At 45.8% G+C, this 22,884-nt stretch overlaps 1 protein-coding gene across 1 annotated transcript in view; it reads right to left on the bottom strand.

Annotated features, from left to right (window-relative positions):
* Positions 1–20,684: 20,684 nt before the first annotated feature.
* IL13RA1 (interleukin 13 receptor subunit alpha 1) overlaps positions 20,685–22,884 on the bottom strand; it is a 13,197-nt gene continuing 10,997 nt past the window's right edge. The window contains exon 10 of the mRNA XM_026848866.1: positions 20,685–21,737. Coding sequence (XP_026704667.1) covers positions 21,618–21,737 — 120 coding nt within the window. The 3' untranslated portion in view covers positions 20,685–21,617. The remainder of the gene's footprint in view (positions 21,738–22,884) is intronic.

Here is a 22,884-nt window from a genome sequence, read left to right as displayed (position 1 = left end):
TGAAAATGTTTTTGCAATGATAAAATGTCTGTCTTTGACATAAATCAGTCTCTGATTCACAGCCATTAGAGAAATCACTTTATCTTAAAGGCAACTTATTCAGCAGCTGTAGAATTTCCAGAACTGCTGCTAGAAACTGCTGATACTCACTAACATGGGAAATAGATGTAGTGCTCATCAATCCCATATTACAACTTCGATATTTCTGTAACTAGTTAATAATTCAAAATTCTAAAGCCTTGCAGCTGAACTAGTAACAGTACCATAGTACATTCACTTCTGCCCACCACTTTCTTTCCCACGCCCTATATCCATCCTCTTTGCCTCCCCTCATGCTCCAGCTCCTGCGGCATCCGACCTTCCCTGTTACTTCTGTGCTCTGCCATGGCTGTTTCCAGCCTCCTGCAGCCTGGGTGCACACGGGTGAGTGCCAGGACGTAAAGTAGAGGTTCCCCTTGTTCCCATCACGGTGACAGCAGCCCCATGCCACCAGGAGAACTGGCTGGCAAAAGCCTTCTCCAGCTCTGGATTCCCCCAGAAAAAAACAGCTCAGTCTTACTGTGGGACAGCGGGTGCAAGGAGCTCCTTCAGCATGAATGGGTGATTTAGAGAATTCAGCTGCGAAAGTCTGACCGTGTCAACTAAGTGTTCATAAATGGAGATTTTCACGTAATGTGGCCAACTTGTGCATTTTCTCCAGGAGATGACAATAGCATATCCTTGACACAAGGATGATGGCTTTACCACATTCCACGTCCTCCTTCAAAAGCAGGGGGCCAAAATGATATTTCTTAGCAGGGCAAAATGATACATCTTCCTGCAATCTTCTTAGAAATGGCTGAACTATTTTTTAATTGACACTTCCTGTACTTTTAAGGAAAACAGTCAGACTGAGGTAAATGTCTAGGATGGAAAAGGTGGGTGAGAGATGGTGCTTCACCATCTCCTTCAATGCAAGGACTAAGGATCATTATATCAAACGAGCAGGTGCCAAGTTCAAAACAAACAAATATAGAGACTTCTTCACACAGGGTATAGTTAAGCTGGTGAACTCCTTGCTACAGGCCAAAAGTGACTGGACAGTTTAATGGAAGAAAAAAAAACATTGGGAAATAGTATTTATAAAACTAGCACCTCTGGTTGAGGAAGTATGTGAGCTGCAAATCCCTGCAGGCGAGTGCAAACACTACCCCTGCTCACTCCATCCTCATGTGCTTCTCTAAGCCCCTGCCACTGGCTCCAGCCAGGATGAGCTGCTGTGGTAGTTGGGTTTTGTTCACACATGATCAGCCTGTTCCCATGTTGAAGTTTCAACCTGGAGGGTTAACAGTTTTCAAGCTGGAGGGCTAAGCAGTACCCAGATGGGACAAAAGGAACTGTCCTGCGACGGGAGGCAGAGCTACTTACTAACAGGACAAGTAGAAATGGTGCCCATGGTACTAAATGAGTGTGTAGCACAGTTTCATTTCTTTCCTAGGAGTTCTTCATTGATATAACCTTTAATTTTCCGTAACAGGAAAAAAAAAAATCAGTAAGTTATCTTTACTCAGGTACTAAGCTAATAGTGAACGTGTGTTGTACCAGTGTGGTGAATGGTGAGTCACTACGTGACTAAGGATTACAATAAACTGCATGAAGTGTTCACAAGTTCAAGGGCAAACTTTCCACCTTCGTCACAAAAAGATCCTTGTACCAGTGAATTTTTATTTCCATATAGCATTTGGCTTAAAGAAGCCAGTCTTCCATAGGACAGCCCTGTGCTTCCAAGATTGCAACCTAAGTGAGATGGGGTTAGCGTTATGTTTCTGACTTCTTTACTACAAATATACTCTACTTGCACTTCCATCTGTAAAATAAAACATACACGTGCACATATATATTTAGAGGTAATTATATCCAATTCAGTACTTTAACATCACAGAACACTGATCTTCTCAAATTAATGTCCTCATATATTCTCCTCCCTACATGCAAATATATTTTATTCTTTTAAATAACTCTACCCTGCTCTAATTTCCCCCTTAGCAGGAAACCAAAATTTCAGCAAAGCTTGCGCTCTTGGAATACCAAAAATAGTTTGGCCACAACAGTGGAAGGGGTGAAGGAAGTGAGTGAGAGGCCCTGCCAGTGGGCAAATAAAACACCAGCCCCATCAGCACAGCGTTTTTGAATAGCTGGTCTGACCATTTTTTATTTTTATTTTTTTTAATAAAATACATACAGTATTTATAGAATTAAAAACATTTCTATATAAGGGAACAGCAACAAGAAGCTGATTCTGGTGGAATTCCTATACTAACAAAGCAACCCACTCCAAAGGGGCATGAGGCTGATAGCCCTGGGGAAGGCTCCGGGCAGGCTCTTGTGGGGGTAGGCTGCTCCTAGCACCAGTTTCTGCCAGTAGTATGAAAAAGATGGAGACACAAGGTGGGTTAAAGGAGAAAGAGAAAAGCAAAAATAAAGAGATAATTTTTTAAAGATTCCAACAGGAAAACTAGGGAGGAAATTAAAGGGGAAAGGAAAAGATAAAAAATAAATTCAGGAAGAAGTGGCATCTCTTCTCAGTAGTTCTTACCTTGAATTACTGTCTTAAAGAAAGGGATCTCCTGACATTTTCTTCAGTGTCTTTTGGTGCCTGGCTTCTCTTGCTCTCAAGAACAGGATAGTCTCATCAGCTCAGCCCACAGCCACCCTGGTCCAGGCCTGCAGCAAGGCAGCAATGATCTGATGAAGGCAACTGGGAGGAAAAAAAGAAAAAATGAAGTGCTGGGAGTACTAGCTACGAGCAGGAGACTGCTCCCCAGCCTTGCCAGGCTTTAAGCACCAAAATGGAACCATGTATGTACATGCACAACACGCATGCACATGCACACCCATTTTCAGCTGGTCCCCCCAGAGCCTCAACCATCCCTCCTGAGAGGCCAGGGCCATCAGCTTGCTTTGTGCCGCTCTGCCACATGCCTCTCAATCCCATTCCCCTCCACACTGGCTGCAGCAACAACGCCTGCCTGTTGGGCCCTGACAGCGCTTGGCTCCCGGGAAGAAGTATTCACACACGATGGCAGCTTGAGAGAAAAGTTGAAAAGGAATCAAAGCCATCTCTGTTGAAATAAACATCTGCTCTGCGTTCAGTATCGTGGCAACAGGGCTCACAAAATGCATGGGCAGCCCTCCAAGGGCTCCTGGCACATCACAGCTATCAGTACCTGCTGAAAACAGGCTGGCGGAGCGGTCACAGCACGGTGGGGAGCACAGGCGGGGACGCTCCGCAGAGAAAAGTTTGGTCAAAGCTAGAAATAACTTCATAGTTCCCTTGGAGGAATACGGCTTAGAAATCCACCGCCCCTGCAGCGATGCTGGCAGATAGGAAGAGACAGCGGCTCTACGGTTCCTTCCACGTGGCTGGGGCTCATCATCCCGGCCCATGGACAGTTTCTTCCCAGTTGCCCTAATGCAGGCAGAGGAAGAAACCGGTGGGATTCAGCTGTGGAAAAGCACTTGTTCCTGGAATTCATGCAAGGAGAGACGTGTGTTTGGGGGCTCCCAGTTAACATACAGTTCCCTAAGTAGCAGTCAGGGTAAGCAGAGACCTGTTGCATTTGCCTCTGCCTACAGCTTCTGCAAGGCCTAACTGGGACATTAAATGCAAACCTCTCCGCTCCCTGTTTCTAGCTTTGCATTCCTGTATCTCTGTGAGGCAGCATGCAATGTCGAGCCAAGTCCAAATGGAGCAGTGAGCTCTAAAAATTGGGACAGTATTACTGTCACAGCCAGTGGATCCAAGTGCTGTATTTATCATGTACACCCTTTGCTATTAATGATGATGCCTTAGCAGGGGGAAGATCACAGCTTGGCTCATGGAGACCCACCTGAGCCTCCAGCTGGAACTTAGTAACGATGGCAACAAGTCTTTTTAATGAGTGAATTGGACTGTGGTTGAGCCAGGAATCAATGTGAAGGGACAGCCTGATAATACCACTGTTACTGAGCTCCTTCTCAGAGCAGAAATGCACATGAAATGCAGGAATCTGATACCTTCCTGGGAGAGGGAACAGAGAGATTTTTGTCTCCAGTCCAATTTACCCAGATTCCTCCCAGAGCACTAAGTAACAAATATGGCCTTCACTGAGAGCTTCAAAAGGAAATCACTGTTTGCATAAAAGACATACTAACTTGAGTTGGTTGTTAAAAGGAACTTGAGCAAGAGAAGAGAATGGAACAAATCTCTTGGAAAAATGTCCAAAAGCCACTGCTTTGTGGGAAATGAGGCTCAACATCTGTGTCCCACTTGGGCTGTCACTCGACAAGAACAGCAAGCTTTGGGTGTGCTGCTAGACATCACAGATGGTGGCTCCTGTGTAGAGAAAATCGGGAGATGTTCAAGACTTCAGCAAGGACAGTAAGAGGGAAAAGGAGGGCAGTCTGAGGCTCAGCTGAGGACAATGTAGAGTTTTGCTAGTTTTACAGGAAGACAAGGTAGAAAGATAACAGAAATGAGAAGGATACAGAGGACAACCAGAAAATCCTGCTAGGTTTTCATCTCCCTTTGAATATGTAAGTAGGGTGATCTGGAAAATTTCCTGCCTTTGCAATTCTTGTTTCCAGGAAATGAACCCTCAAGCAACGCAACAAACCAACCCAGCTGCCAACACACCTACGACTAGCTGGGGGGCAAACGGGGTGATGACAGGGTTGACAATTCTCAGTCCCAGTTCTGCAATCAGACTGTTAAAGGCAGAGCCTGGTAGCTAAAATATAACTCCCATGCAAGGGCCCGGGTCCCTCTGTGTGAGTGGGTGAGGCCAAGGCATCGGCATGATGAGCTGCATGGATCTAAGTGGGTTCAATGACAGAGGCTGCAGCAAGGAAGGGAAATTTCCACTACAACCCTGTGTGTATGGAGTCATTTTTCTGCCAACTAGGAGCAACCAAAGAGCAGATGACTCATAAGTACACATCTCTCCTCGCTGCTTTGGGAGCTCTTCTCTATCTGGTCCAACTGCTGCGTACACTTATCCCTTGTGCTGACGAGGAAGTCAGGCATAAACATGTGGATCAAGGCCAGCAAGGCTACTGGTGAGACTGTAAATGATATGATGGTGAGAGTGTGACCTGTGTGCTAGAAGGCTGCGTCTATAAAACACACAACGGTTGGTGTGTCCTTTGTGAGTGCCAGTGCCACCTTTGCATCCAGGAAAGTGGGTGTATTTTTCAGTAAAACATAAATAATTGTGAGATCGAGTTAAGCACCACTTTCTACCAGCAGATGTTGAACAGCAGGCTCAGTCCAGGAAACTGCCACTACAAAGGTTAAAGTATGGGGAGGATATGAGTGAGAAAGGGAAGAAGGGGAGAGGAAGCATCACAGACCCTGTTACCATTCACCGCTAACGAGCTGCTGAATACATGGGCCATTGGTTCCCCCTTTCTCAGTGTGTGAATGAGGAAGGACAGCAGAACAACCTACCAGAGTGTGAAAGGATCCCCAAGAGATGTGTCAAGACTGCACTCCAGAGCCTGATCTTCCTGCTATGTTTGAAGAGGCTGCCACGGGGCGAAATGTTTACTGGGCTGACTCAGATACTAATGGGAGTCAGGGGATAAGTGGGAGAAGAAGGAAACAAAGAAGTCAGCGCACCAGAGGAGATCTGAACTTTCATAAGAGGGAAGTGAGGAAAGCTTGTTTATGAGCTTCTTTGCCAGGAAGTCCTGTGACTAACCTTGTTTCACACACCGATTTTATGGACCAAGATTGTATTTAAGGCACGCAGGAAAATATGCACAGCAAAGCTGAGAACAGGTGGGCTCATCCTTCCTTCGTAAGGTTATAGAAGATTCCCTGAAAGCTCTCCTGCCATGAGAGCATCCCAGCAGAGCAAGGCTCTGACTTTGCAGCTGAGACTGTCGTGCGGAGGCCTGGGAGCAGGTTTTGTAACCCCAGAGAGGAAACGAACCCTGCAGTTCTTGCAGAACTGTTCTTTTTGCAATTTAAAGAAAGAAAATTTGACATGCTGTAGTTTTGCACTGTGCTGTACTGACTGCTCCTATGCAGCACAGCAGAGTATCTCTTTCTGTTCCCCCTCTCCTGCACCTGTCCTCTCCTCTTTGCACTCAAAGGAAAGCAAGACTATAGCGTTCTACAGTTTCAATGGGAAGTTATGGATCCCTTGGAAAATGTATAGGATTGCACAGGAGCCTTCTCTAGCAGAACCTTCCACTTTCTACCCATAACACAATATGGACAGATGACCAGAGATGATTTGGGAGTCTGTGCAAGCTAAACAGGACAGACGCAAAGCACAGCGTCACCTTGAAAAGCCTGTACTCATGGCAGGGCAAGTCAAGGAAGATGCTGACGGACTGAAAAAATCAGGGGAGGCTCAAGGGCAACAGTGCCAATGCAGAAAGATTATAAGAAAATAACGCTTGACTTAGTTAAACATCAACTCACTGATGAGAGGAACAAGCCAGCGTCCTGGAAGGGTTTTCACAAGCCAAAAGGATGAACTGTTTGGCCTAGGCCATATAGGCATGTGTTACAAAAACAAATAAATGAAGTGATTTTTAAGAAGCTGGCTAAATAACGGGGAAAATGTTACTATGTTGGGAGGTACTAGCCTGGGCTGTGGGGCCCAGTGAGTGGAACAGGGTGCACGTGGCATCTCATCTCTGCCACTGCTGTCTGCCCACGCTGCCTGCACCCATACCACTGATGTGAGGACAAGAGACTGGTGCAGTCATTGTGCCAGTCCGGGTGAGCAGATGCCCTTGAATGTCCTCCCTGCCCTACATCCTGCTGCAATGGAGGGGAAACCCTTCAAAGTGCTCTCCCTCCCCTGCCAGATCCCAGGGGGGAGATGGGTCACTGGTCTGCAAGTGTAAGGTCAGAAAGGACAAGTGATGTACCCAAACTGGCCCAACATGGTGACAATCCATAGAGGTTTATGCTTCAGCTGCTTCCCACAGCCTTTTCTCAGGCTGTGAGCTGAGATAGCTGGTCTGATGCTCCCATGCATTAAGTAGGTTCTACCTGGCCAGTTTATTGTCCTAGAAGTCTTCTCTGGCACATCTTCTCATGCTGTGGTTTGGTGGCTTGTCCGTGTGAAAATGTCAACGTAATGAGCAGATTTTGAACTGTCTGCTGTTGGCAAGGTCACACTACTGCAGAGACAGAAGACCACTGCAGCAAATGTTTTGATCTGTAGTGCTGTTCTTTCACTTCTCCCTGCTGTGATGGGCAAAGAGGGTGGAAACCTCCTTTTCCCTGGTGGAGGGCTGTAGAGGGAGCAGGGACACAGCCAGCAGCAGTGGATCACCCCTCGCAGAGATGTACACCATGACACAGTCCTGCAAGAGCTGTGGGTCTGCACTCACCAGGATGCTGGGATTCCTTGTGCCAAGTGCCAGTGGCCCCTGTGCCCACATTCCTCCCACCCCTCCTGCTCCCGGCACAGGCAGTGTCACTAGCAACATATCATGTCCAGGCTAGACACCATGTTCCTGCAGCCCTGCCTGCACGGTTACATTCACCTCCTGGCTAATTATAGCTGGGGTAGATTGAAGCCTCTCCTGATGCTTTCCCGTCTGGCGTGGCAGGTTTTGGTGGGCAGGTAAGGGCCTGGCAGCATATCCTGCTTCCCACCCACCTCCTTGTCCCCACCATGTCTCTGCACAGCCCCAACCACCCAGTGCTGCCACACTGTGGCAGGGACTGCACTGAACCTCACCTGTGGCTGCAGGATTTCCCCAGTGCTCTGCACAGTGGTTTCTGTAGGTGCTTTGCTGTGCTCCAGAGGTGTCTGTATAGGTGGATCCCATTTAACCCACGTTGATTAACATGTTTCTTCTACCAGCTCTAGCACCTTGCCTTCCTCCATCCGCGGTGTGCCCATGGCTGGTACTCCTGTGGCATGCAAGTGCCTGAATTTTAGAGCAATCCCTGCCAGATGGATATCGCTGCCGGTACTCTATCAAAATGAAACACCAAAGCTCACACACATGTATGCAAACATGGCCTGCAGCCCCCGCTTCCCATCCCATCAGTAAACACCCTGATGCGTCCTACAGCACAGCTTCCTCAGCCTTTCAGTTTTGTCCCAGTTATTCCCCCATCCCAGGCTTTGGTCCCAGGGAAGGACCTGAAGAGCGGGCCATGGCACAGAAAGACCCTGTGTGGTTCCTCGGAGTCCAACGTAAGTGACCCTTTGCCCAGGCTGGTTTTGGAGACCTGCCTCCATGGGTGGCTGGTGCAGACCTGGGTCCCGCGGTCAGTGGTGATGCCCAGCTGGCCGTCAGCTCAGTGCATGGCCCTGGCATACGCCAATGGGCTTCCTTCCCAGCAGGGCTCCCTGAATGTCCCTAGACATTGAGAGGGGGGCCTTTGCGAGGAGCTCTCTGCAACCTGCTCCTATTTTCTCACTCCAGCAAGATGGCAGGGATGGGGGAGTAGTTTGCCCCAGTTGATGTCAGGGCAAGAGGTCAGCATCTCCTACCTCCCTTCAAGTTTCTACTGTGTCTCCAGCCTGGGAAAGGAAAAAACAGTCTGGCAGCATGCCCTGTCCAGCACTTTGCAGGGCGGAGGAGGATGAGGGTCAGAAACAGACCTTATTGGGTCAGGTAAGGTGGAGACGGGAGCCTCCCTCTCTGGGCCAGCCTCCAACCAGAGGACCATTCCCACAGACATCTGCCCTTCTCATTACAAGAGCCACTCTGACGAATGGTGCTGTGTCCCTTCAAAGGTTCCATTTCCTGGAAAGGCATTCTGCACCTGCCCTTTCTACCCAAAAGTCCCCACTTTCCTCTGCTTTGGGGGATAAGGGAAAAGGGAGTTTGAGCAGCAACCGATGCCCTTCTCCAGTGTTAACTCTTGCCATTTTTTTCTGGGAGAGGCAGCAAAACTGCAGCCAGATCTCTCATAGAGGCAGAAAGCACCTGGTGAAGCAAGGCCTCTCCCCCAGTTATTTGGTAGATATTTATCACATAACACGGACACCTGCACCAGCACCACCTTTGAAGCTGATTTGTTTAGGAAACAAAAATGAGAGAAAATAACCAAGTCACCTGAGGTGTCTGAGCATGAAAAGGAAGCTCAATAGTCAATTAGTTTCCCTCTGATGCCTGAAGTGGATGGCGATTTGGGGGCGGAGGAGAGATAAAATAGCAGATTAGTTGACTTTCATCCATTTGCAAGTCAGGCCGGTTCAGCAAGATTTCTGGCTGCTGACATCAGAGCACTCCTCAACAGACGGTGAGGCAAACGCAACATATGAAGTTTTCAGGAAATGCCAAAGAGATGGTCATTAGTGGCTTATTAAATAAAATGTCACCCTTCCCTGTCATCTCAGGCTTTCAAACAGGGCCTGGGCACCCTGCTCTGTCCTCTGCCCCTAAGGGACTTCCCAAGTGTACTTTACCTTTACTACTTCAGGCTGTCCCGGGTGAGCCGCCCCAGGTCCTTTTCTATTTATTTGTTCCATTGCACCAATTTCTCTTGATCTAGCAGGAGCAGACATCATGTGTATCATGCTGACAAATGTTCCTCCAGGTGCCAGCATTGGATGTCCATAATCCCACAGGAAGCCCGTGGTGCAGAGGTAACCTGCTGACCGTGGAGAGATCTGTAGTGGCAGAGGCAGCTTCCATCAACGGCACACGCTGCACAACTACAGCACCCATCTTCTGCTACTGGGAGCCCTAAAGCAGAGTATAGCACATTGTCAAACATCCAAGAGTGGCTGGTCACAGGTTACAGGCTGCTCAGTCCCGCTTGTTAGAAAATACAGACTCAGTTATAGCAAACAGATTTTGAAGTATCAGAGACTGGCTGTTGCCAGGGAGTAACGGTCAAAGGTGGCTGTAAAAGTCTTCTCTGCAAAAGGGAACGTGAGACCTGCTGCTGACACTGGGTAACTCTTGGGTAATGCAGCCATGGGCAGCTCTCACCCACTGCACTCACTCAAAATAAAAATTAAATGTCAGGAGACAGAACTGTAGGAGGCTCCTGGCAGGTGCACACCATGGGGGCCTCCTCCATCCATCTGCTCCCTTCTCACTCTTGGGCTGCGTTTTTCACCTCAAACAAAGCCCCTTCTGGTATCTCTGGGTGCTGCTCAGTGCCTGGGACGAAGGCTGCGGGCCAGGGGAAAAAGCAGGAAGAGCAGGAGGACTCTCACACAAGAACAGGAGGTTGGCGGGAAGCTGTAGACCAGGAACATTCCCAGGCAGAAGGTCCCTGTGCTTGAGAAGTTCTTGGAGCCGTTAATCCCTCACGGCCAGACATCCCCCAGTTTCTTCAAACAGCTGGGGGGATGCGCTCCCTCTGCCCACCCGCCAAGCCAGGTGCCCAGCATCACCCCGGCCATGCCCTGGCATTCGCGTGTACGCCTCGGCACACACCTGCATCCCCCCGAGCTCTCCTGCACGCCCATGAGCACACCTGCACACCCAGCCCTGCTGGTGCCACCGGCGGTGAGGCTGGCGGGTGCCAGGGCATGCCGGGGGGGGCACCAGGTGTGCACAGGGGGTGCCCGGGCATGTGCAGGGGTGGCCCGACAAGCATGGGGTGGTCCTGGGCATACACAAGGGCGTCTGGACAAGGATGGGGTGGGGTGGGGGGGTGTCCCTGACATGCACAAGTGTGGCTGGGTATGGATGGGGGGTCCTGGACATGCACAAGGGTGGCTGGACAAGCACGAGGGTGGCCAGACAGGCATGGGGGGTCCTGAACATGCACAAGGGTGGGCAGATATGGATGGGGGGGTCCTGGACATGCACAAGGGTGGGCAGATATGGATGGGGGGGTCCTGGACATGCACAAGGGTGGGCAGATATGGATGGGGGGGTCCTGGACATGCACAAGGGTGGGCAGATATGGATGGGGGGGTCCTGGACATGCACAAGGGTGGGCAGATATGGATGGGGGGGTCCTGGACATGCACAAGGGTGGGCAGATATGGATGGGGGGGTCCTGGACATGCACAAGGGTGGGCAGATATGGATGGGGGGGTCCTGGACATGCACAAGGGTGGGCAGATATGGATGGGGGGGTCCTGGACATGCACAAGGGTGACTGGAGAAGCATGGGGGCCCTGGGCATGCACAAGGGTGGCTGGGCATGGAGGGGGGGGTGTGTGGGGTGTGTGTCCTGGACATGCCCAGGGCTCTCATGGCGGGTGGCTTGGGCATGCCCAGGGGGTGGGCAGTGCAGCCTGCACCGGGGGTGACCGGGAAGGGACAGGGAAGCCCCGGGAGGACCCGTTTGCGGGAGACTCCTGCCCCCCAGTGTCGGCTCCAGACAGCGCCGCCCCCCAGGGCCAGCCCTGCGCTCCCGCCCGCGCCTGCGGGGCTGGCGCTGGCTTTGCAGCCAAGCAGCCTTTTAAAGATGGGCTTAACAGAGCAAAACCAACAAACAACACACTCCCTTTCCAAACCACCAAAACAAACCCAAACCAAACCCACAGCAGCATCCCGAAGGTGCATGGCGGGGACACACTCCCCGCGGGTGACACTAGCCCTTGCCCCCCCATGCTGGCCATGCCTTTTGGTCTCACGGCTGGTGACACTGGCCTGTCCTGCCGCTCTCTGGTCATTACTCACCTTCACACTGAAATTTTGTGTTTCCACTTGTGTAAGCCTGACTTTCGGGAAGGGTTGAATGCTTCCCCTCCTCTCTGGAGTAACTTTCGGACCTTCTGGCCACTTTCAGGTGACTCTGTCAAAGGGCTGGAAGGGTTTCTCCATGGATCTGCTCCTACCAGCTTGTAAAGATGGGAGAGGGATGAGCCCTGGGAGCGGGTCCCAGGCAAGGGATGACAGCACATCTACCTGCCAAGGGGCTGCCGGCGTGAACCTGAGGGAATCAAGGCTTCATTTGTTTCAGTGCTCACAGCCTTTTTCTTTGGCATGGAAAGTATGACACCTTTCCCCCTGTCCACCCTCCAAGTTACAAAAATAAAATGTAACAGGAGCCCGAGCTCTCCCGAGGAGCTAGTTATCCTCCAGCATTAATAATGGCAGACAGACATGTCCAAGTTGCAGCTGGCAATAGCATTGCCTCGGAGTATCTGTAAACGAGGTGCAAGTAACGCAACTGCCTGCCATGAATCTCACAGTGTTTGACATTTTCCCAGAGCTCCACATCCTGGAGACAAACGGCTACAGCTTGCCCCAGAAAGCAAAGCTTTTACCTTCCTATTATTAAGGGAGAGCCAGGGAACTGACCTGATTGCACCAAAAAGGCAAAAGCCAGGGGAAAAAAAAAAAAAAAAAAAAAAAAAATTCTGGGTTGCATCAAGCCTGATCAGTCAGTTTGGATTCTATACTTCTGGAGATATAACATGCTTAAGCTTTCAATTTTATCTGAATTTAGCTTTAAAAATAGAGGTTTGGGTTTTTGCCTTTTTTTTTTTTTTTTTCCTGGCAAAGTGGAAGGTTTCACTGCTGCTACTCAGGATTCAAAACAGGACTACAAAATAAAATGGATTGTTTTAGCTTACACACGACAGCAAGTTTCCTTAATTGTTTCTCTATCACACTCATTCAGAGTCATCTCCTAACAAGTTAAGCAGTATAAAAGCATTAATTGTGTACCAATTCCTGTAGAGGCCGCACACAACTCATTTATAATAGCGGCAGGGGCCTTGGTAGGACGATCTCCTAACAAGTCTGTCCTTGTATCTTGAGTTACGCGTGCTGAAGAAAATGCTTCTTTTGCAAGTTTATTTCACTTACCTGACCTAGCAAGGAATAAAAATGGAAACACAATTGACATGTTAGGAGATAAATGTAATAGAAGGACAATACAAGCAGAAGCACATTTATAAAATAGTTCAGAAAAATGTCTTTGCTTTGTCATGTCTGTTATTTAAATATGAAGAATCATGGTCATACACCAGATCATCCAGAAAGACACTTCATGCTCATTACAGGAGGAAGGTTTCTCCCTCGCACACTGCTGTGGAAGAGCTGGGTCAGTACGGATGGGAGGAGAAGGCTGAAAGGCTGGGAGCAGCCATGCCCAGGGCAGAGCACCCCAGGAGATGCTCGGGGAGGAATTGCAGGGCTGGAGCAAGCAGAGACCAGCTGCCTCCAGGTCCCTGCCCTGGCTGGCCCACGCTGCAGGCTGAGCAGAGCGGGATGCGTGCGGGATCCTCAGCCACTTCTCAGCAAAGGGGCTGGGAATGCTACAGCTGCTTCTGCTCTGAACCTGCCAGCATTGCACCCCTTTCTGGGCTGCCTACCCATACCTGCGGGAGGGAAAACAGCTCAGCGAAGGTCTGTTCCGCACTAGCAGCAAAGCTCTCAGGTGCTTTCTCTGCCTACCTGCTTAAAAAAAAATTCTTTACAAATTATAATTCTCAATCTTTGGCAGTGTGTTACATTTCCTCAAGAGGAAGCAGAGCTGTACAGCAGCTGATTCTGCTCCAGGTTGTGTGAACTCTGTCACCCAGGCAGAGATATCCACTCTAATCCCAGTGTTACTAACATCCACAAATCCGCATGGACCACCCTGTTGTAAGGTAAATTCGCAACTCTGGATGTCTTTGTGTAAATAAAATGAACACTATGATACGCACGTGCATTAAAGAAGAAGTTGCTATACAGCTTCCCCACTTACAGATAAGGTTGAAGGTGTAAATAAGACCATATAAAGTCCATTATTATGAAACTGAGCCCTGGCAAGTTGAAAATCTCTTACTACTTACAGTGCATCTTATATGAGCACAACAGAGACCTGAACCTTCTGGTTGCTTTTAGGGTACATTTCCCATTTTCGTTCTACTTCAAGAGCACAGCAACAGAACAAGAAATTTTTATTACGTGCACCTCCAAATCTTTTTTTTTTTAACACTTTAAGAATTACCATTGACAAGTGTGCAATAATGCACGGTGTGTAAAGAAAACAAGCCAGCAAACTAGGAGTGACATTGAGCCACCTTTGAGAGGGCTCTGAGCAGGGGAAAGCTGCATGTTGGAACGGGTGGACGTGCATGTTGGCAGGACTCTGCCTCCCTGCCTTCCCACCAGGCACTTGTACCATATTTGGTAGAGTAATGAGGACAGAAGACCAGAAAGAAAAGCCTGGCTTGGCAGGCAGTTGACAATAAAGCCTGTTTTGTATATGCTGTAATTTGCGGTCACTATCTCGGTGGGCGCTGATGCCTTTCATTTGCTCTGAACATGCCCTTGCTCTGCCCTCCAGCCCTGACCCCACTGGGGATGGGCTCTGAACCACAGCTTCCAGCATGACTGAGGGCATGATAGCAACAGGCTAAAATGAGTTCTGATTTACAGGGCACAAAACAGACAAGAAAAGAGCCTTTGGATAGCCTACAAGCTAAAGGAAGATGAAGTGCAGGCTCATGACCTGATGGGAAAGAACAGAATAGGCCTGCTGCAGTGAATCTTGGTGCAGTCAATTTTTCTTTTTTTTTTTCCCCAGTCTTTACAAAAAGTATTAACTATAACCAGAGCAAATTAACTTCAACAAGCAAATAAACATACACCCAGACAAAGTGGATGTCTTCAGATGGGCAGGGCCTTATTAATCCAGCAGCACAAAACGATCTAAGCACTGATGCAACCTGAAACGCAGGCACTTTTCTTTGAGGCCTCTAGAAAACAGAAGTTGTCTTTAAAAACTGAAGGGCAAACACCATGTTTGTCTTCAGAAAAGAAGCATCCAAGAAATTATTGGTCCATTTGTCCAACTTTTATCCCTAGAGTAATTCTGGAACAAAGTAAACAATTTGTTTTATCCCATCTTCATGTTGTTTACCAGCCATCAAGAGCAGTTTGTGCCAAACCAATCCAGTTTCCTTTTTTGACAGGCCTAACATATGAGGCAACATCCTTCTAATCAGCTTGAGGAAATACAAGAGTTAACCACTGAGTTGGACATGCAGCTAGCTGAAAAAAAAACCCTCTTAAAGAGCACTTGACCGCCCAGCTGGACAGTGAATGCTGCTGGTTTGCAGGAATCTGTCAGGTTAGCAGCTTTATTCAGCGTTTTAAACCATTTGATCATGTGAAAGAAGGCACTCCATAGATTATATCAAAGGAGGAATGGTTAGAAAGATGCTCAGGAACACAATTAGAGTATAAAAAAATTTGCAGCAGTTTCCCAAATGGCACAGCAACACAAGCAACAAAAATGTAATCCAATAAAGTTGTTAAAAGCATTCCACTTAGACAGGAGAAATCAATTTTGCAGTAAGGAGTGACTGACAGGGCATCAGTATTGCTAAAAATCTCAGTTAATCGTAGAAAACCACAAACTGAGGAGCAGCTATACAATAACCCGTTGCCACAGAAAGAGGGAGAAGCTCCTCGTTCTGCATGAATGCGGTGAAAGAGGGCTAAGAGACGAATAAGGTAAATGTTCTGCTAGTTTGGGGATGATGCAGTCTGGCTTAGACAGCATAGCAAGACACTCAGGTCCAGGGAAGACCAACAGCAGTGATGCACAATTTAGAAAATGTAACTTAGGAGATGAGATTGAAAGATTGAGGCTTTTTTTTTTTTTTTTTTTTTTTTTTGAGCAGAGACAGAACTCAAGGCAGCGTGATCAGAGTGCAAACCAGATGCTAAACAACTATGGTCCCTGGTGAAGGGAGGAAGGAGGAGATGGCAACTTCATTTGCAGCAAAATCCATTTAGGTCAGTTGCTGGGGGAGTTTTCTAATTAAGGAGAATACAGCACACTTGGGAGGCTCTTTCACTAGAGATTTTTTTTTACAAGTTGGACAAAGCACCAAGAGTGCTCTGTCCCGGCACTGCTCAGCAGAAGAGCATGGGGCAGGTGGTGCCCTGACAACTCTTCCAGCCCTACTTAAGCTTTAGTAAATGGATGATAATACCATTTTACATACATCTCATAAACAAAAGAATTAATATTAAACACTTAACAAGAATGGCCCTGTGTTTCCAAGCTGCAGGATCTTTGCTTCAAGCCAAGCTCAAACACAGCCCTGAAGTCTCACACGCAGAAGGGCAGATACCCTTCTCTCGGACTGGTATGTTAGCAGCTTTTCTACCTTTTATTCCTCCTAGGAAAACAAGTCACAAAGTCTTGTATGCAATAAAAGCACTATGAAAATCAGCTGTGGAAGATGTCAGCTAATGGCCTTAGTACCTGCTGATCTAGTCAAGGCTGTCTGCAGTTGAAAATTCTCCTAGAACGTGGTAGGATGTGAAGTTGAAACTAAACAGTCATTCCCCCGAATAACTTTCCCTGTAGCGGACTTTGACATTTGAAGGACGGAGCAGTTTCACACCTTTTAAGAGTACCTAGCTGGCATTTCTGAAGTTTCTACACTGACATTTTGTGTGAAGGAAGGAAACTAGTGAGGCTAAGAGGCTTTGAAGTGCAGCAGGAAGAAAGGCTCCAACAGGCAAAACCAACAAAAGCTCATTTTGGTGCTTTTACTGCCATTGCCAAAAAATCACTGGATTTTGTTTCAACTTGCTACATTAAAACAGGTTAAGAAGTGGCAATGACATACCTAAGTGCCTTAAAACCATCTCATTTCTGGTATTTCAGACTTTAAAGAATGACACTGTACATGGGGACAGAGCTTTGAGACAGCAGTTACCGATAGCATGGGCTCTAATTGATATTTCATTAGATCAATAGGAAGGGATGCCCATTGCACACAGCAATTTGTTTGTAGCATGAAGCACATATTGGGTTTTGTTAGTTTGTTTGGTTTGTTGGGGTTTTTTTTTTGTTAGTTTGTTTGGGTTTTTTTTTGTTTTTTTGTTTTTGTATCATAGAAGATGGAGGGCCAGCTCTACTTTTAAAGCAAGACTGTTCAACTCCTGGTTCAAGCTGCCCGTAACTTTTGATCTAGCTTAGTAAATATTGTCCAGGTTCCAAAAAATGAAAGCTCCCTCTAAAGCTTTCAATCTCATCATGCTTTTAGCCAAGTCCATTTTAGCAATTTGTGCCAAATTAAATAGAGGAAAACTTCAATGTGATAAGCTAAGAATGTGATTACTGGAAGTACTGGTTAACTGGAAAGCATTTCTTCGTACATACTTTGTGCAAGAATCATCAAAATAATTGCAGCACTTTGGCAAAAGCAAAACAAGGAGCGGAGAGTATTACTAGAATACACTGACTGTTCTACAGCTCTGCAGTAACACAGCGATCATCTTTTCCCACTGAGTTATTACCTTCAGAAGGCTACTTGGCAATAATCAGAGTACAGCTGTGGAATGGATACTTTAGTGATAAACACCACAAGGTTTACAAGCAGAGAGAACGGATTTCATTAACCTAACCAACACAGTCGAAGAGAGCACCCACCCCATGCCCCCCACCCCCCCTCAAAAGTCATCAACAAGCTTTCAGGCTTTTACGCGCTACAAACCCGAGGCAGAGTTTCCGGACCTAAAAGAAAGTTTGTCTCTCTCCTGTGCCTCCCACCCAAACCCGTATTGCTTTGTTGTGGTGATAGTGCGGATTTAGTTACATCAAAGTGATCTCAAGTCTCCTATATTCACCATGATTCAACACAGCTAGCAGGAAGCTCATCTAAAAAGAGGTATTTTAATCTGATTTCACATTTGGATTGTAAGTATTATCTAGAAGCCACATTTCTACAGCTGGCAATGTAACCCATGGGGATTGCTCCCATAAACCATTTTTTGCAAATATTCAGTAAAACTGAAGTATCTGAAAATCATCCTGATGAGCCTTCAATAACTCTGGCAGATCTGCCTCTCCTAGCCTCACTGTGCCCATTCCTGGACCTGAAGATCTCCATCGCCCAACCGTAGTGCTGGGGTGAGAAGGAGGGAGGAAGGTTTCTGCAGCAGCCTGACTATACCTGGGCTTCTACTCACCTACTTCTTGCTCTTGCTTGAGTGAGGGGAAAACCCTCCAAAACTGAAAGTTACTTACTTTCTTTCAAATGTTACTTATTTTCTTTCAAATGAAAAAAATAAATCATTTTCCTTCCAGGGGAAATTCTGAATACCCAAAGTTCCAACTCATAATTAAGTTTATTGAATACTTTCCAGTGAATGGAAATACCTAATGTGTGAATAGTTCTACCTAGTAAGCACTGAAACACTACGGCTTGCAATTTGGTGTGTTTGTCTATTGACACCTTTAAAGCTGTTCAACTATGTCTTGGCATTCCTTAATTACAAAAAAGAGAAATGAACTACTTAATTTTTCTAGGATACCAAATACATAAAACTTATTTAACATAATGTATTAAAATTAGGAAAAGCTCGCCTATAGGGAGTGATTAAAATTGTCGTTGGTCATTATTGCCACCAAAACTATAGAACTGGTAAAGAAAAATCCAAAGTCCTGCATTTTAACATCACAGTTTATGCCTTAATTTTGAATGATCTGCTCAGTGAACTGAAGGGAACAAAGTATGCCTTCTCTGAATGTTTCAAAGAATCCACTGCTAATGTGCCTATCTGGCACTTGAACACATTTGGGTCTGAGCAACTAGGTAATGACTTTCATCAGTTTAGCAGCCTGGCATGTTCAATTACTTGAGCAACCAAAACCATAAAACACTAGAGCTACATTTGGTAAGGCTGCAGCAACCTCAGTTAAATCCCAGTTTGAGAATTTATTGACTCTCTACAGCATTAGGAAAAAACATGCCAATGTCTGAAAGTGGTGTGGCACTGAGTACACACAAGGTGAGAGCACAAGTCTTGTGCGCAGCTCCATCTCCATTTCATTATCCCAGACAAAAAAACCCAAGAGCTGTAGCATTTGCCACAGATTGCATGGGCTGAGTTCACTTTAGAAAGGGAAGAGGGCAAAGCAACACTCAGTTTTTCTTCCAACCTCCGCATGCCCCAAACACAGTTTCTCATTTAAACCACTGCCATCTTTTGTCTCAGTTTATCTTCTCGACTCAGAACAAAATGCCATGCAAGTACACTGAAAAACATTCAAACTTATTTATTCATTCTTTAAACAAACTTACAGATCAAGTAACTACACTGAAGAACAAACAAACCATAGCAAAACACAGAAAATTTCAAGCTAAAAAACCCCTAACCATAAAAAAGAAAGTTAAAGATGAAAACACACTGAGACGCTTACTTTACATGCCAAAACACAGGCGCAAGAAATCCATCCATTAGGAAGTGTGTCAATTACTATTATTCAGGAAACAAAGAATTACCCAAAACATTTCTACATAGTGATCTAAACCACCCTCTTCATTTACATCTTCCTTTTGCCCTAACATTCTCTGTCTGTTTTTTCCACTCCTTTGACTTTATGAATTGGTTTGGGTTTGGTTTTTTGTTTTGGTGTTGGTTTTTTTTTTTCCCCCCAACTAAACTTTGGTTTTACCATAAACACCAAAACAAAAGTCAAAAGAATTTGGGGTAAAGTACCAAGGATCATCTTCCTAGATTGCTACACTGAAAGCCACAAAACTTTATATTACACTGTTATGCTTATCTTAAAATCATACATTTCTGTTTGTCTAGTGGTCTATGATGAGCAACATTCTAGATGAGGTAGATCTGAGAAATATTTATATCACTGTAATGATATAAAAGTTGTGGGGAAGAGGGAATGAAGTTGGCACAGGAATTTACCCTTTCCCCTGTGCTATTCTTTTACCTCTGGAATATCAGATAGTGCTGCTGGCTGACTTTGTATAACCTGAGTTTTATCTCACTGAAATCCCTGAGGCTTTGTTCTCGTTTTGTCTCACCAATTATATAATAATAAAAACCAATTTTTATCACGTCTTTTCTTTTTAGCCCGATTGCAAGTAAAAGATTTAAGCTAATGTGGGGTCTGCTAGTTGTGCGATGTTTCTCCTCCCCTTTCTACCACCAGTAATGAGAGGTAGATAAAAGACATGGAGGAAAACTGTATGTTTGAGACAGTGGGGACAGTATTTGAGCTCAGCAGGGACTGGGGAAAGAACTGGATTTTGAGAGGGAGGCAATATGTAAGAGGGTAAAGGATACAAACCTGTAGCTAGAAAGCAAGCTTCATTAGTTCTACTTTTGCAGAAAAATGTGTTCTAAACCGGTAGCATTTCATTTCAGATTTTTGATTGAATGGAGTTTAAGTCAGGGCTGAACTTAAAAAGGTTTGTTCCTAGCAAACCTCCAAGGATCTATCTTCCCAGTATGCTAAAGCTGACTGTATCAATGACTGTCTGCATTTAGCTACAAGGAGCAAGATATTCTTGAACACTAACCATGAAGAGCTTGCATGGATCCCTTTCTCCCAGTTACATTACTTTCTGCCTCCAGCACAACCAAGGTACTGCTGTTAACATCCTTGCAAGCGCAGGGTGGAGACTCATGCTCAGAATTCCAAGCAGAGAAATGTCACAGTTGTGCCAGAAAACATCTGTTGAGCTTTGTTGGGCAAAGTAACCTCAAAAACAAAACCCATCAAGAAATGATCAATTAAAGTTTTATAAAAAAAGAAGTCATCAACCCGCTGCAGTAAAATATAGAAGAAAACATTTTTTAAAAGTCAAATCAGCACCTTGTTTTAAATTGCTAAGCTCCCAGAGGGGAAGCTCAAATCACAGCCTCATCATCACTATACAAAGAAAAGCAGGCCAAGGTTGTCATCCCCTCTTCCCCCAAATCCATCAGCTCGGCAGTCAGGATGGGTCTTGAAGTCTTTGAATTAATTCTGTTTCAGTGGTTTAGCACTTGTTACTTTGACCACAGCTCCTTAGATTCATGCATCCATCCTGGTAATTTTGCTGGACAATCTCAGGACGACTTAGCTTCCAAAAATCAGGTGTTTTCAGGCCAATATGGCCAAAGTAGAATCATAGTCTAGTGAGACTCAATACAGTCATATGCCACCGCACAACACAGGTTAAAAAATTCTGTTTATAATTTTAAGCAAAGTGTAATTAACCCAAGAAGTCCATGAAGGCAAGGCATCTGAGTGCAGGCACTTGAAAAGATAAAAAACTATGCCTTTTCTAAGAATAGTCTGAATACCAGCTGGAAAGCAGAGACACATTTTTAAAGAAAAAACAACCCTCTTTCATAGGGTTTGACCAGGCCACATCTGATGCGCATTAACCAGAAGCATAAGAAGGCGAGTCCATAAATGCTCTCTGGAAATGCCCCGTCCTGGAGCACACGGAACGGGCCATCCACAAACAGCCCACGCTCTGGCATCCTACCTGGCAGCAGTTCCACATAGTAGCACTAATAAGCCATCTACTGTAAACAAGCCTCATGTCACCTGCTGCAAAATAGAGCCAAATACTTCAGAGCAGTCATAGTGCTTGCTCCAAAAAAACCCATTTACAGTCTAACGCGAGGCACAAACACGAGTGCAAATGACAAGTAATAGGGCAGAGCTGGCTGGAGCCACAACGAGAGATGCTCCAATGCAGTCACATGAAATTTATGTACGTGCTCATCTTCAATGATCCAAGACAAGTATTTCTAGCAGAGGTTAAGGAACGGCCACTGTTAGTCATGCATCTTCTGAGCATCAGAGAATTAAGACTCAGTGAGGATTAAGTAAGGTGAAAGTTGGCGAATATCTTGCAGGCCTCTTCACACCTATGTTGTCACCTGAGGTACGGGAGCAGGGATCAAAGTTTCCTCATCTTTCACTGGTAAAGCACAGTTTATTGGTTTTCTGTTACAGAATTAGTGCACTCTGGAGTTTCTGTTAAAATTAAAGAATGAATTTCTTCTTCCTTAGTTAACCTGTCGTAAACATTCATGGAATCATCTTTTGAACAGCTCTGAAAGAGAAGAACATCATTTTTAACAACGCTCCTTCATGGTGAGCATTGTTTTTTCAGCCCAATAAAACAGACCCATTTCACAGCGTATAGCCTATATTATGGCGAAAAAGGCAAAGTAGCTGGGCAACAAATTGTCCTTATTAGGGACATGTTTGAGAGAACAGTTGTGCTCACTGGAGATGAAAAAGAACTGAGGGTTGGTCCCCATCTTAAGAGTGCTTACAACTACAGCTAATGGGTGAAGTCAAGGCAGGAGGATGGAGAAGTGAGCATCTACACACTTAGAGTTTTCACTGAGACCCTGAGCAAATAGAGAAGGTCAAGATAATACTCAGAGGCAAGAACAAAGCATTACATGGGGCAGTAACAAAGCACGACAAAGTGTAACAGCTACCACACTTATGATCTCATGGCCAAGAGTCCCATCTTAGTCCCATAATGACCAATACATGCTTTGCTTTCCACAGAGTTCTTGTTTATTATTAGGTGAACACAGAATACCCCTATGGAAAAAGGGAGTAGTAGATTTTGGACTGTGACTACATTTGCAATTGGGAGGCCAAAAAAGATGACTTATTTTCAGAGTCAGCAATTCCTGCAACTCCTGTTCAACTGAGAACATTCAATGCACATCCAGCACCAGACAATCAGATAGTCTCTACCTTCTATTTCACAGGTGGCATAAATTCTTAGATGCCACAGTGAGTCAGAAGGTCCCTTCCATGCAAGGACTGTGTTTGCCTGACATTGAGGTTTGAATTAGGGCTTCTCAGTGTACTTCCTTTAAGATTTTTATGAAGAGCTACAGAGTTATATTTGTTTAGAAATAAGAGTTTACATAATCAGTATTATATTTATTTTTCCTGAAATAAAGGCCCATAGCAAGTCTTTCATCAACCAAAACTTGAAGCAGCTATAGTTAGTTTTGTTCTTTTGCCAATGAGAAGCTAAATGTCCTCATTTACTTCACATTTATCACAGTTAGTTAGCTACAAAAGTGCTAAAAATATGAGTTTCTGGAAGTCAAATATGAATAGTTTGATTCAGCATTATAAACACGAGCAATTAGCAGAGAAAGACCTAAATGTTCAGGAGTAGTTTAATGACAAAAAAACCCCAACCTAACCCCTTCCCCTTCACCCCC

This window comes from Athene cunicularia (assembly GCF_003259725.1).
Source record: "Athene cunicularia isolate RWA chromosome 4 unlocalized genomic scaffold, athCun1 chr4_part3, whole genome shotgun sequence".
Lineage (NCBI taxonomy): Eukaryota > Metazoa > Chordata > Aves > Strigiformes > Strigidae > Athene > Athene cunicularia.
The sequence above is the reverse complement of the archived record's forward strand: the minus strand, read 5'-3'. Positions and strand labels throughout refer to the sequence as shown.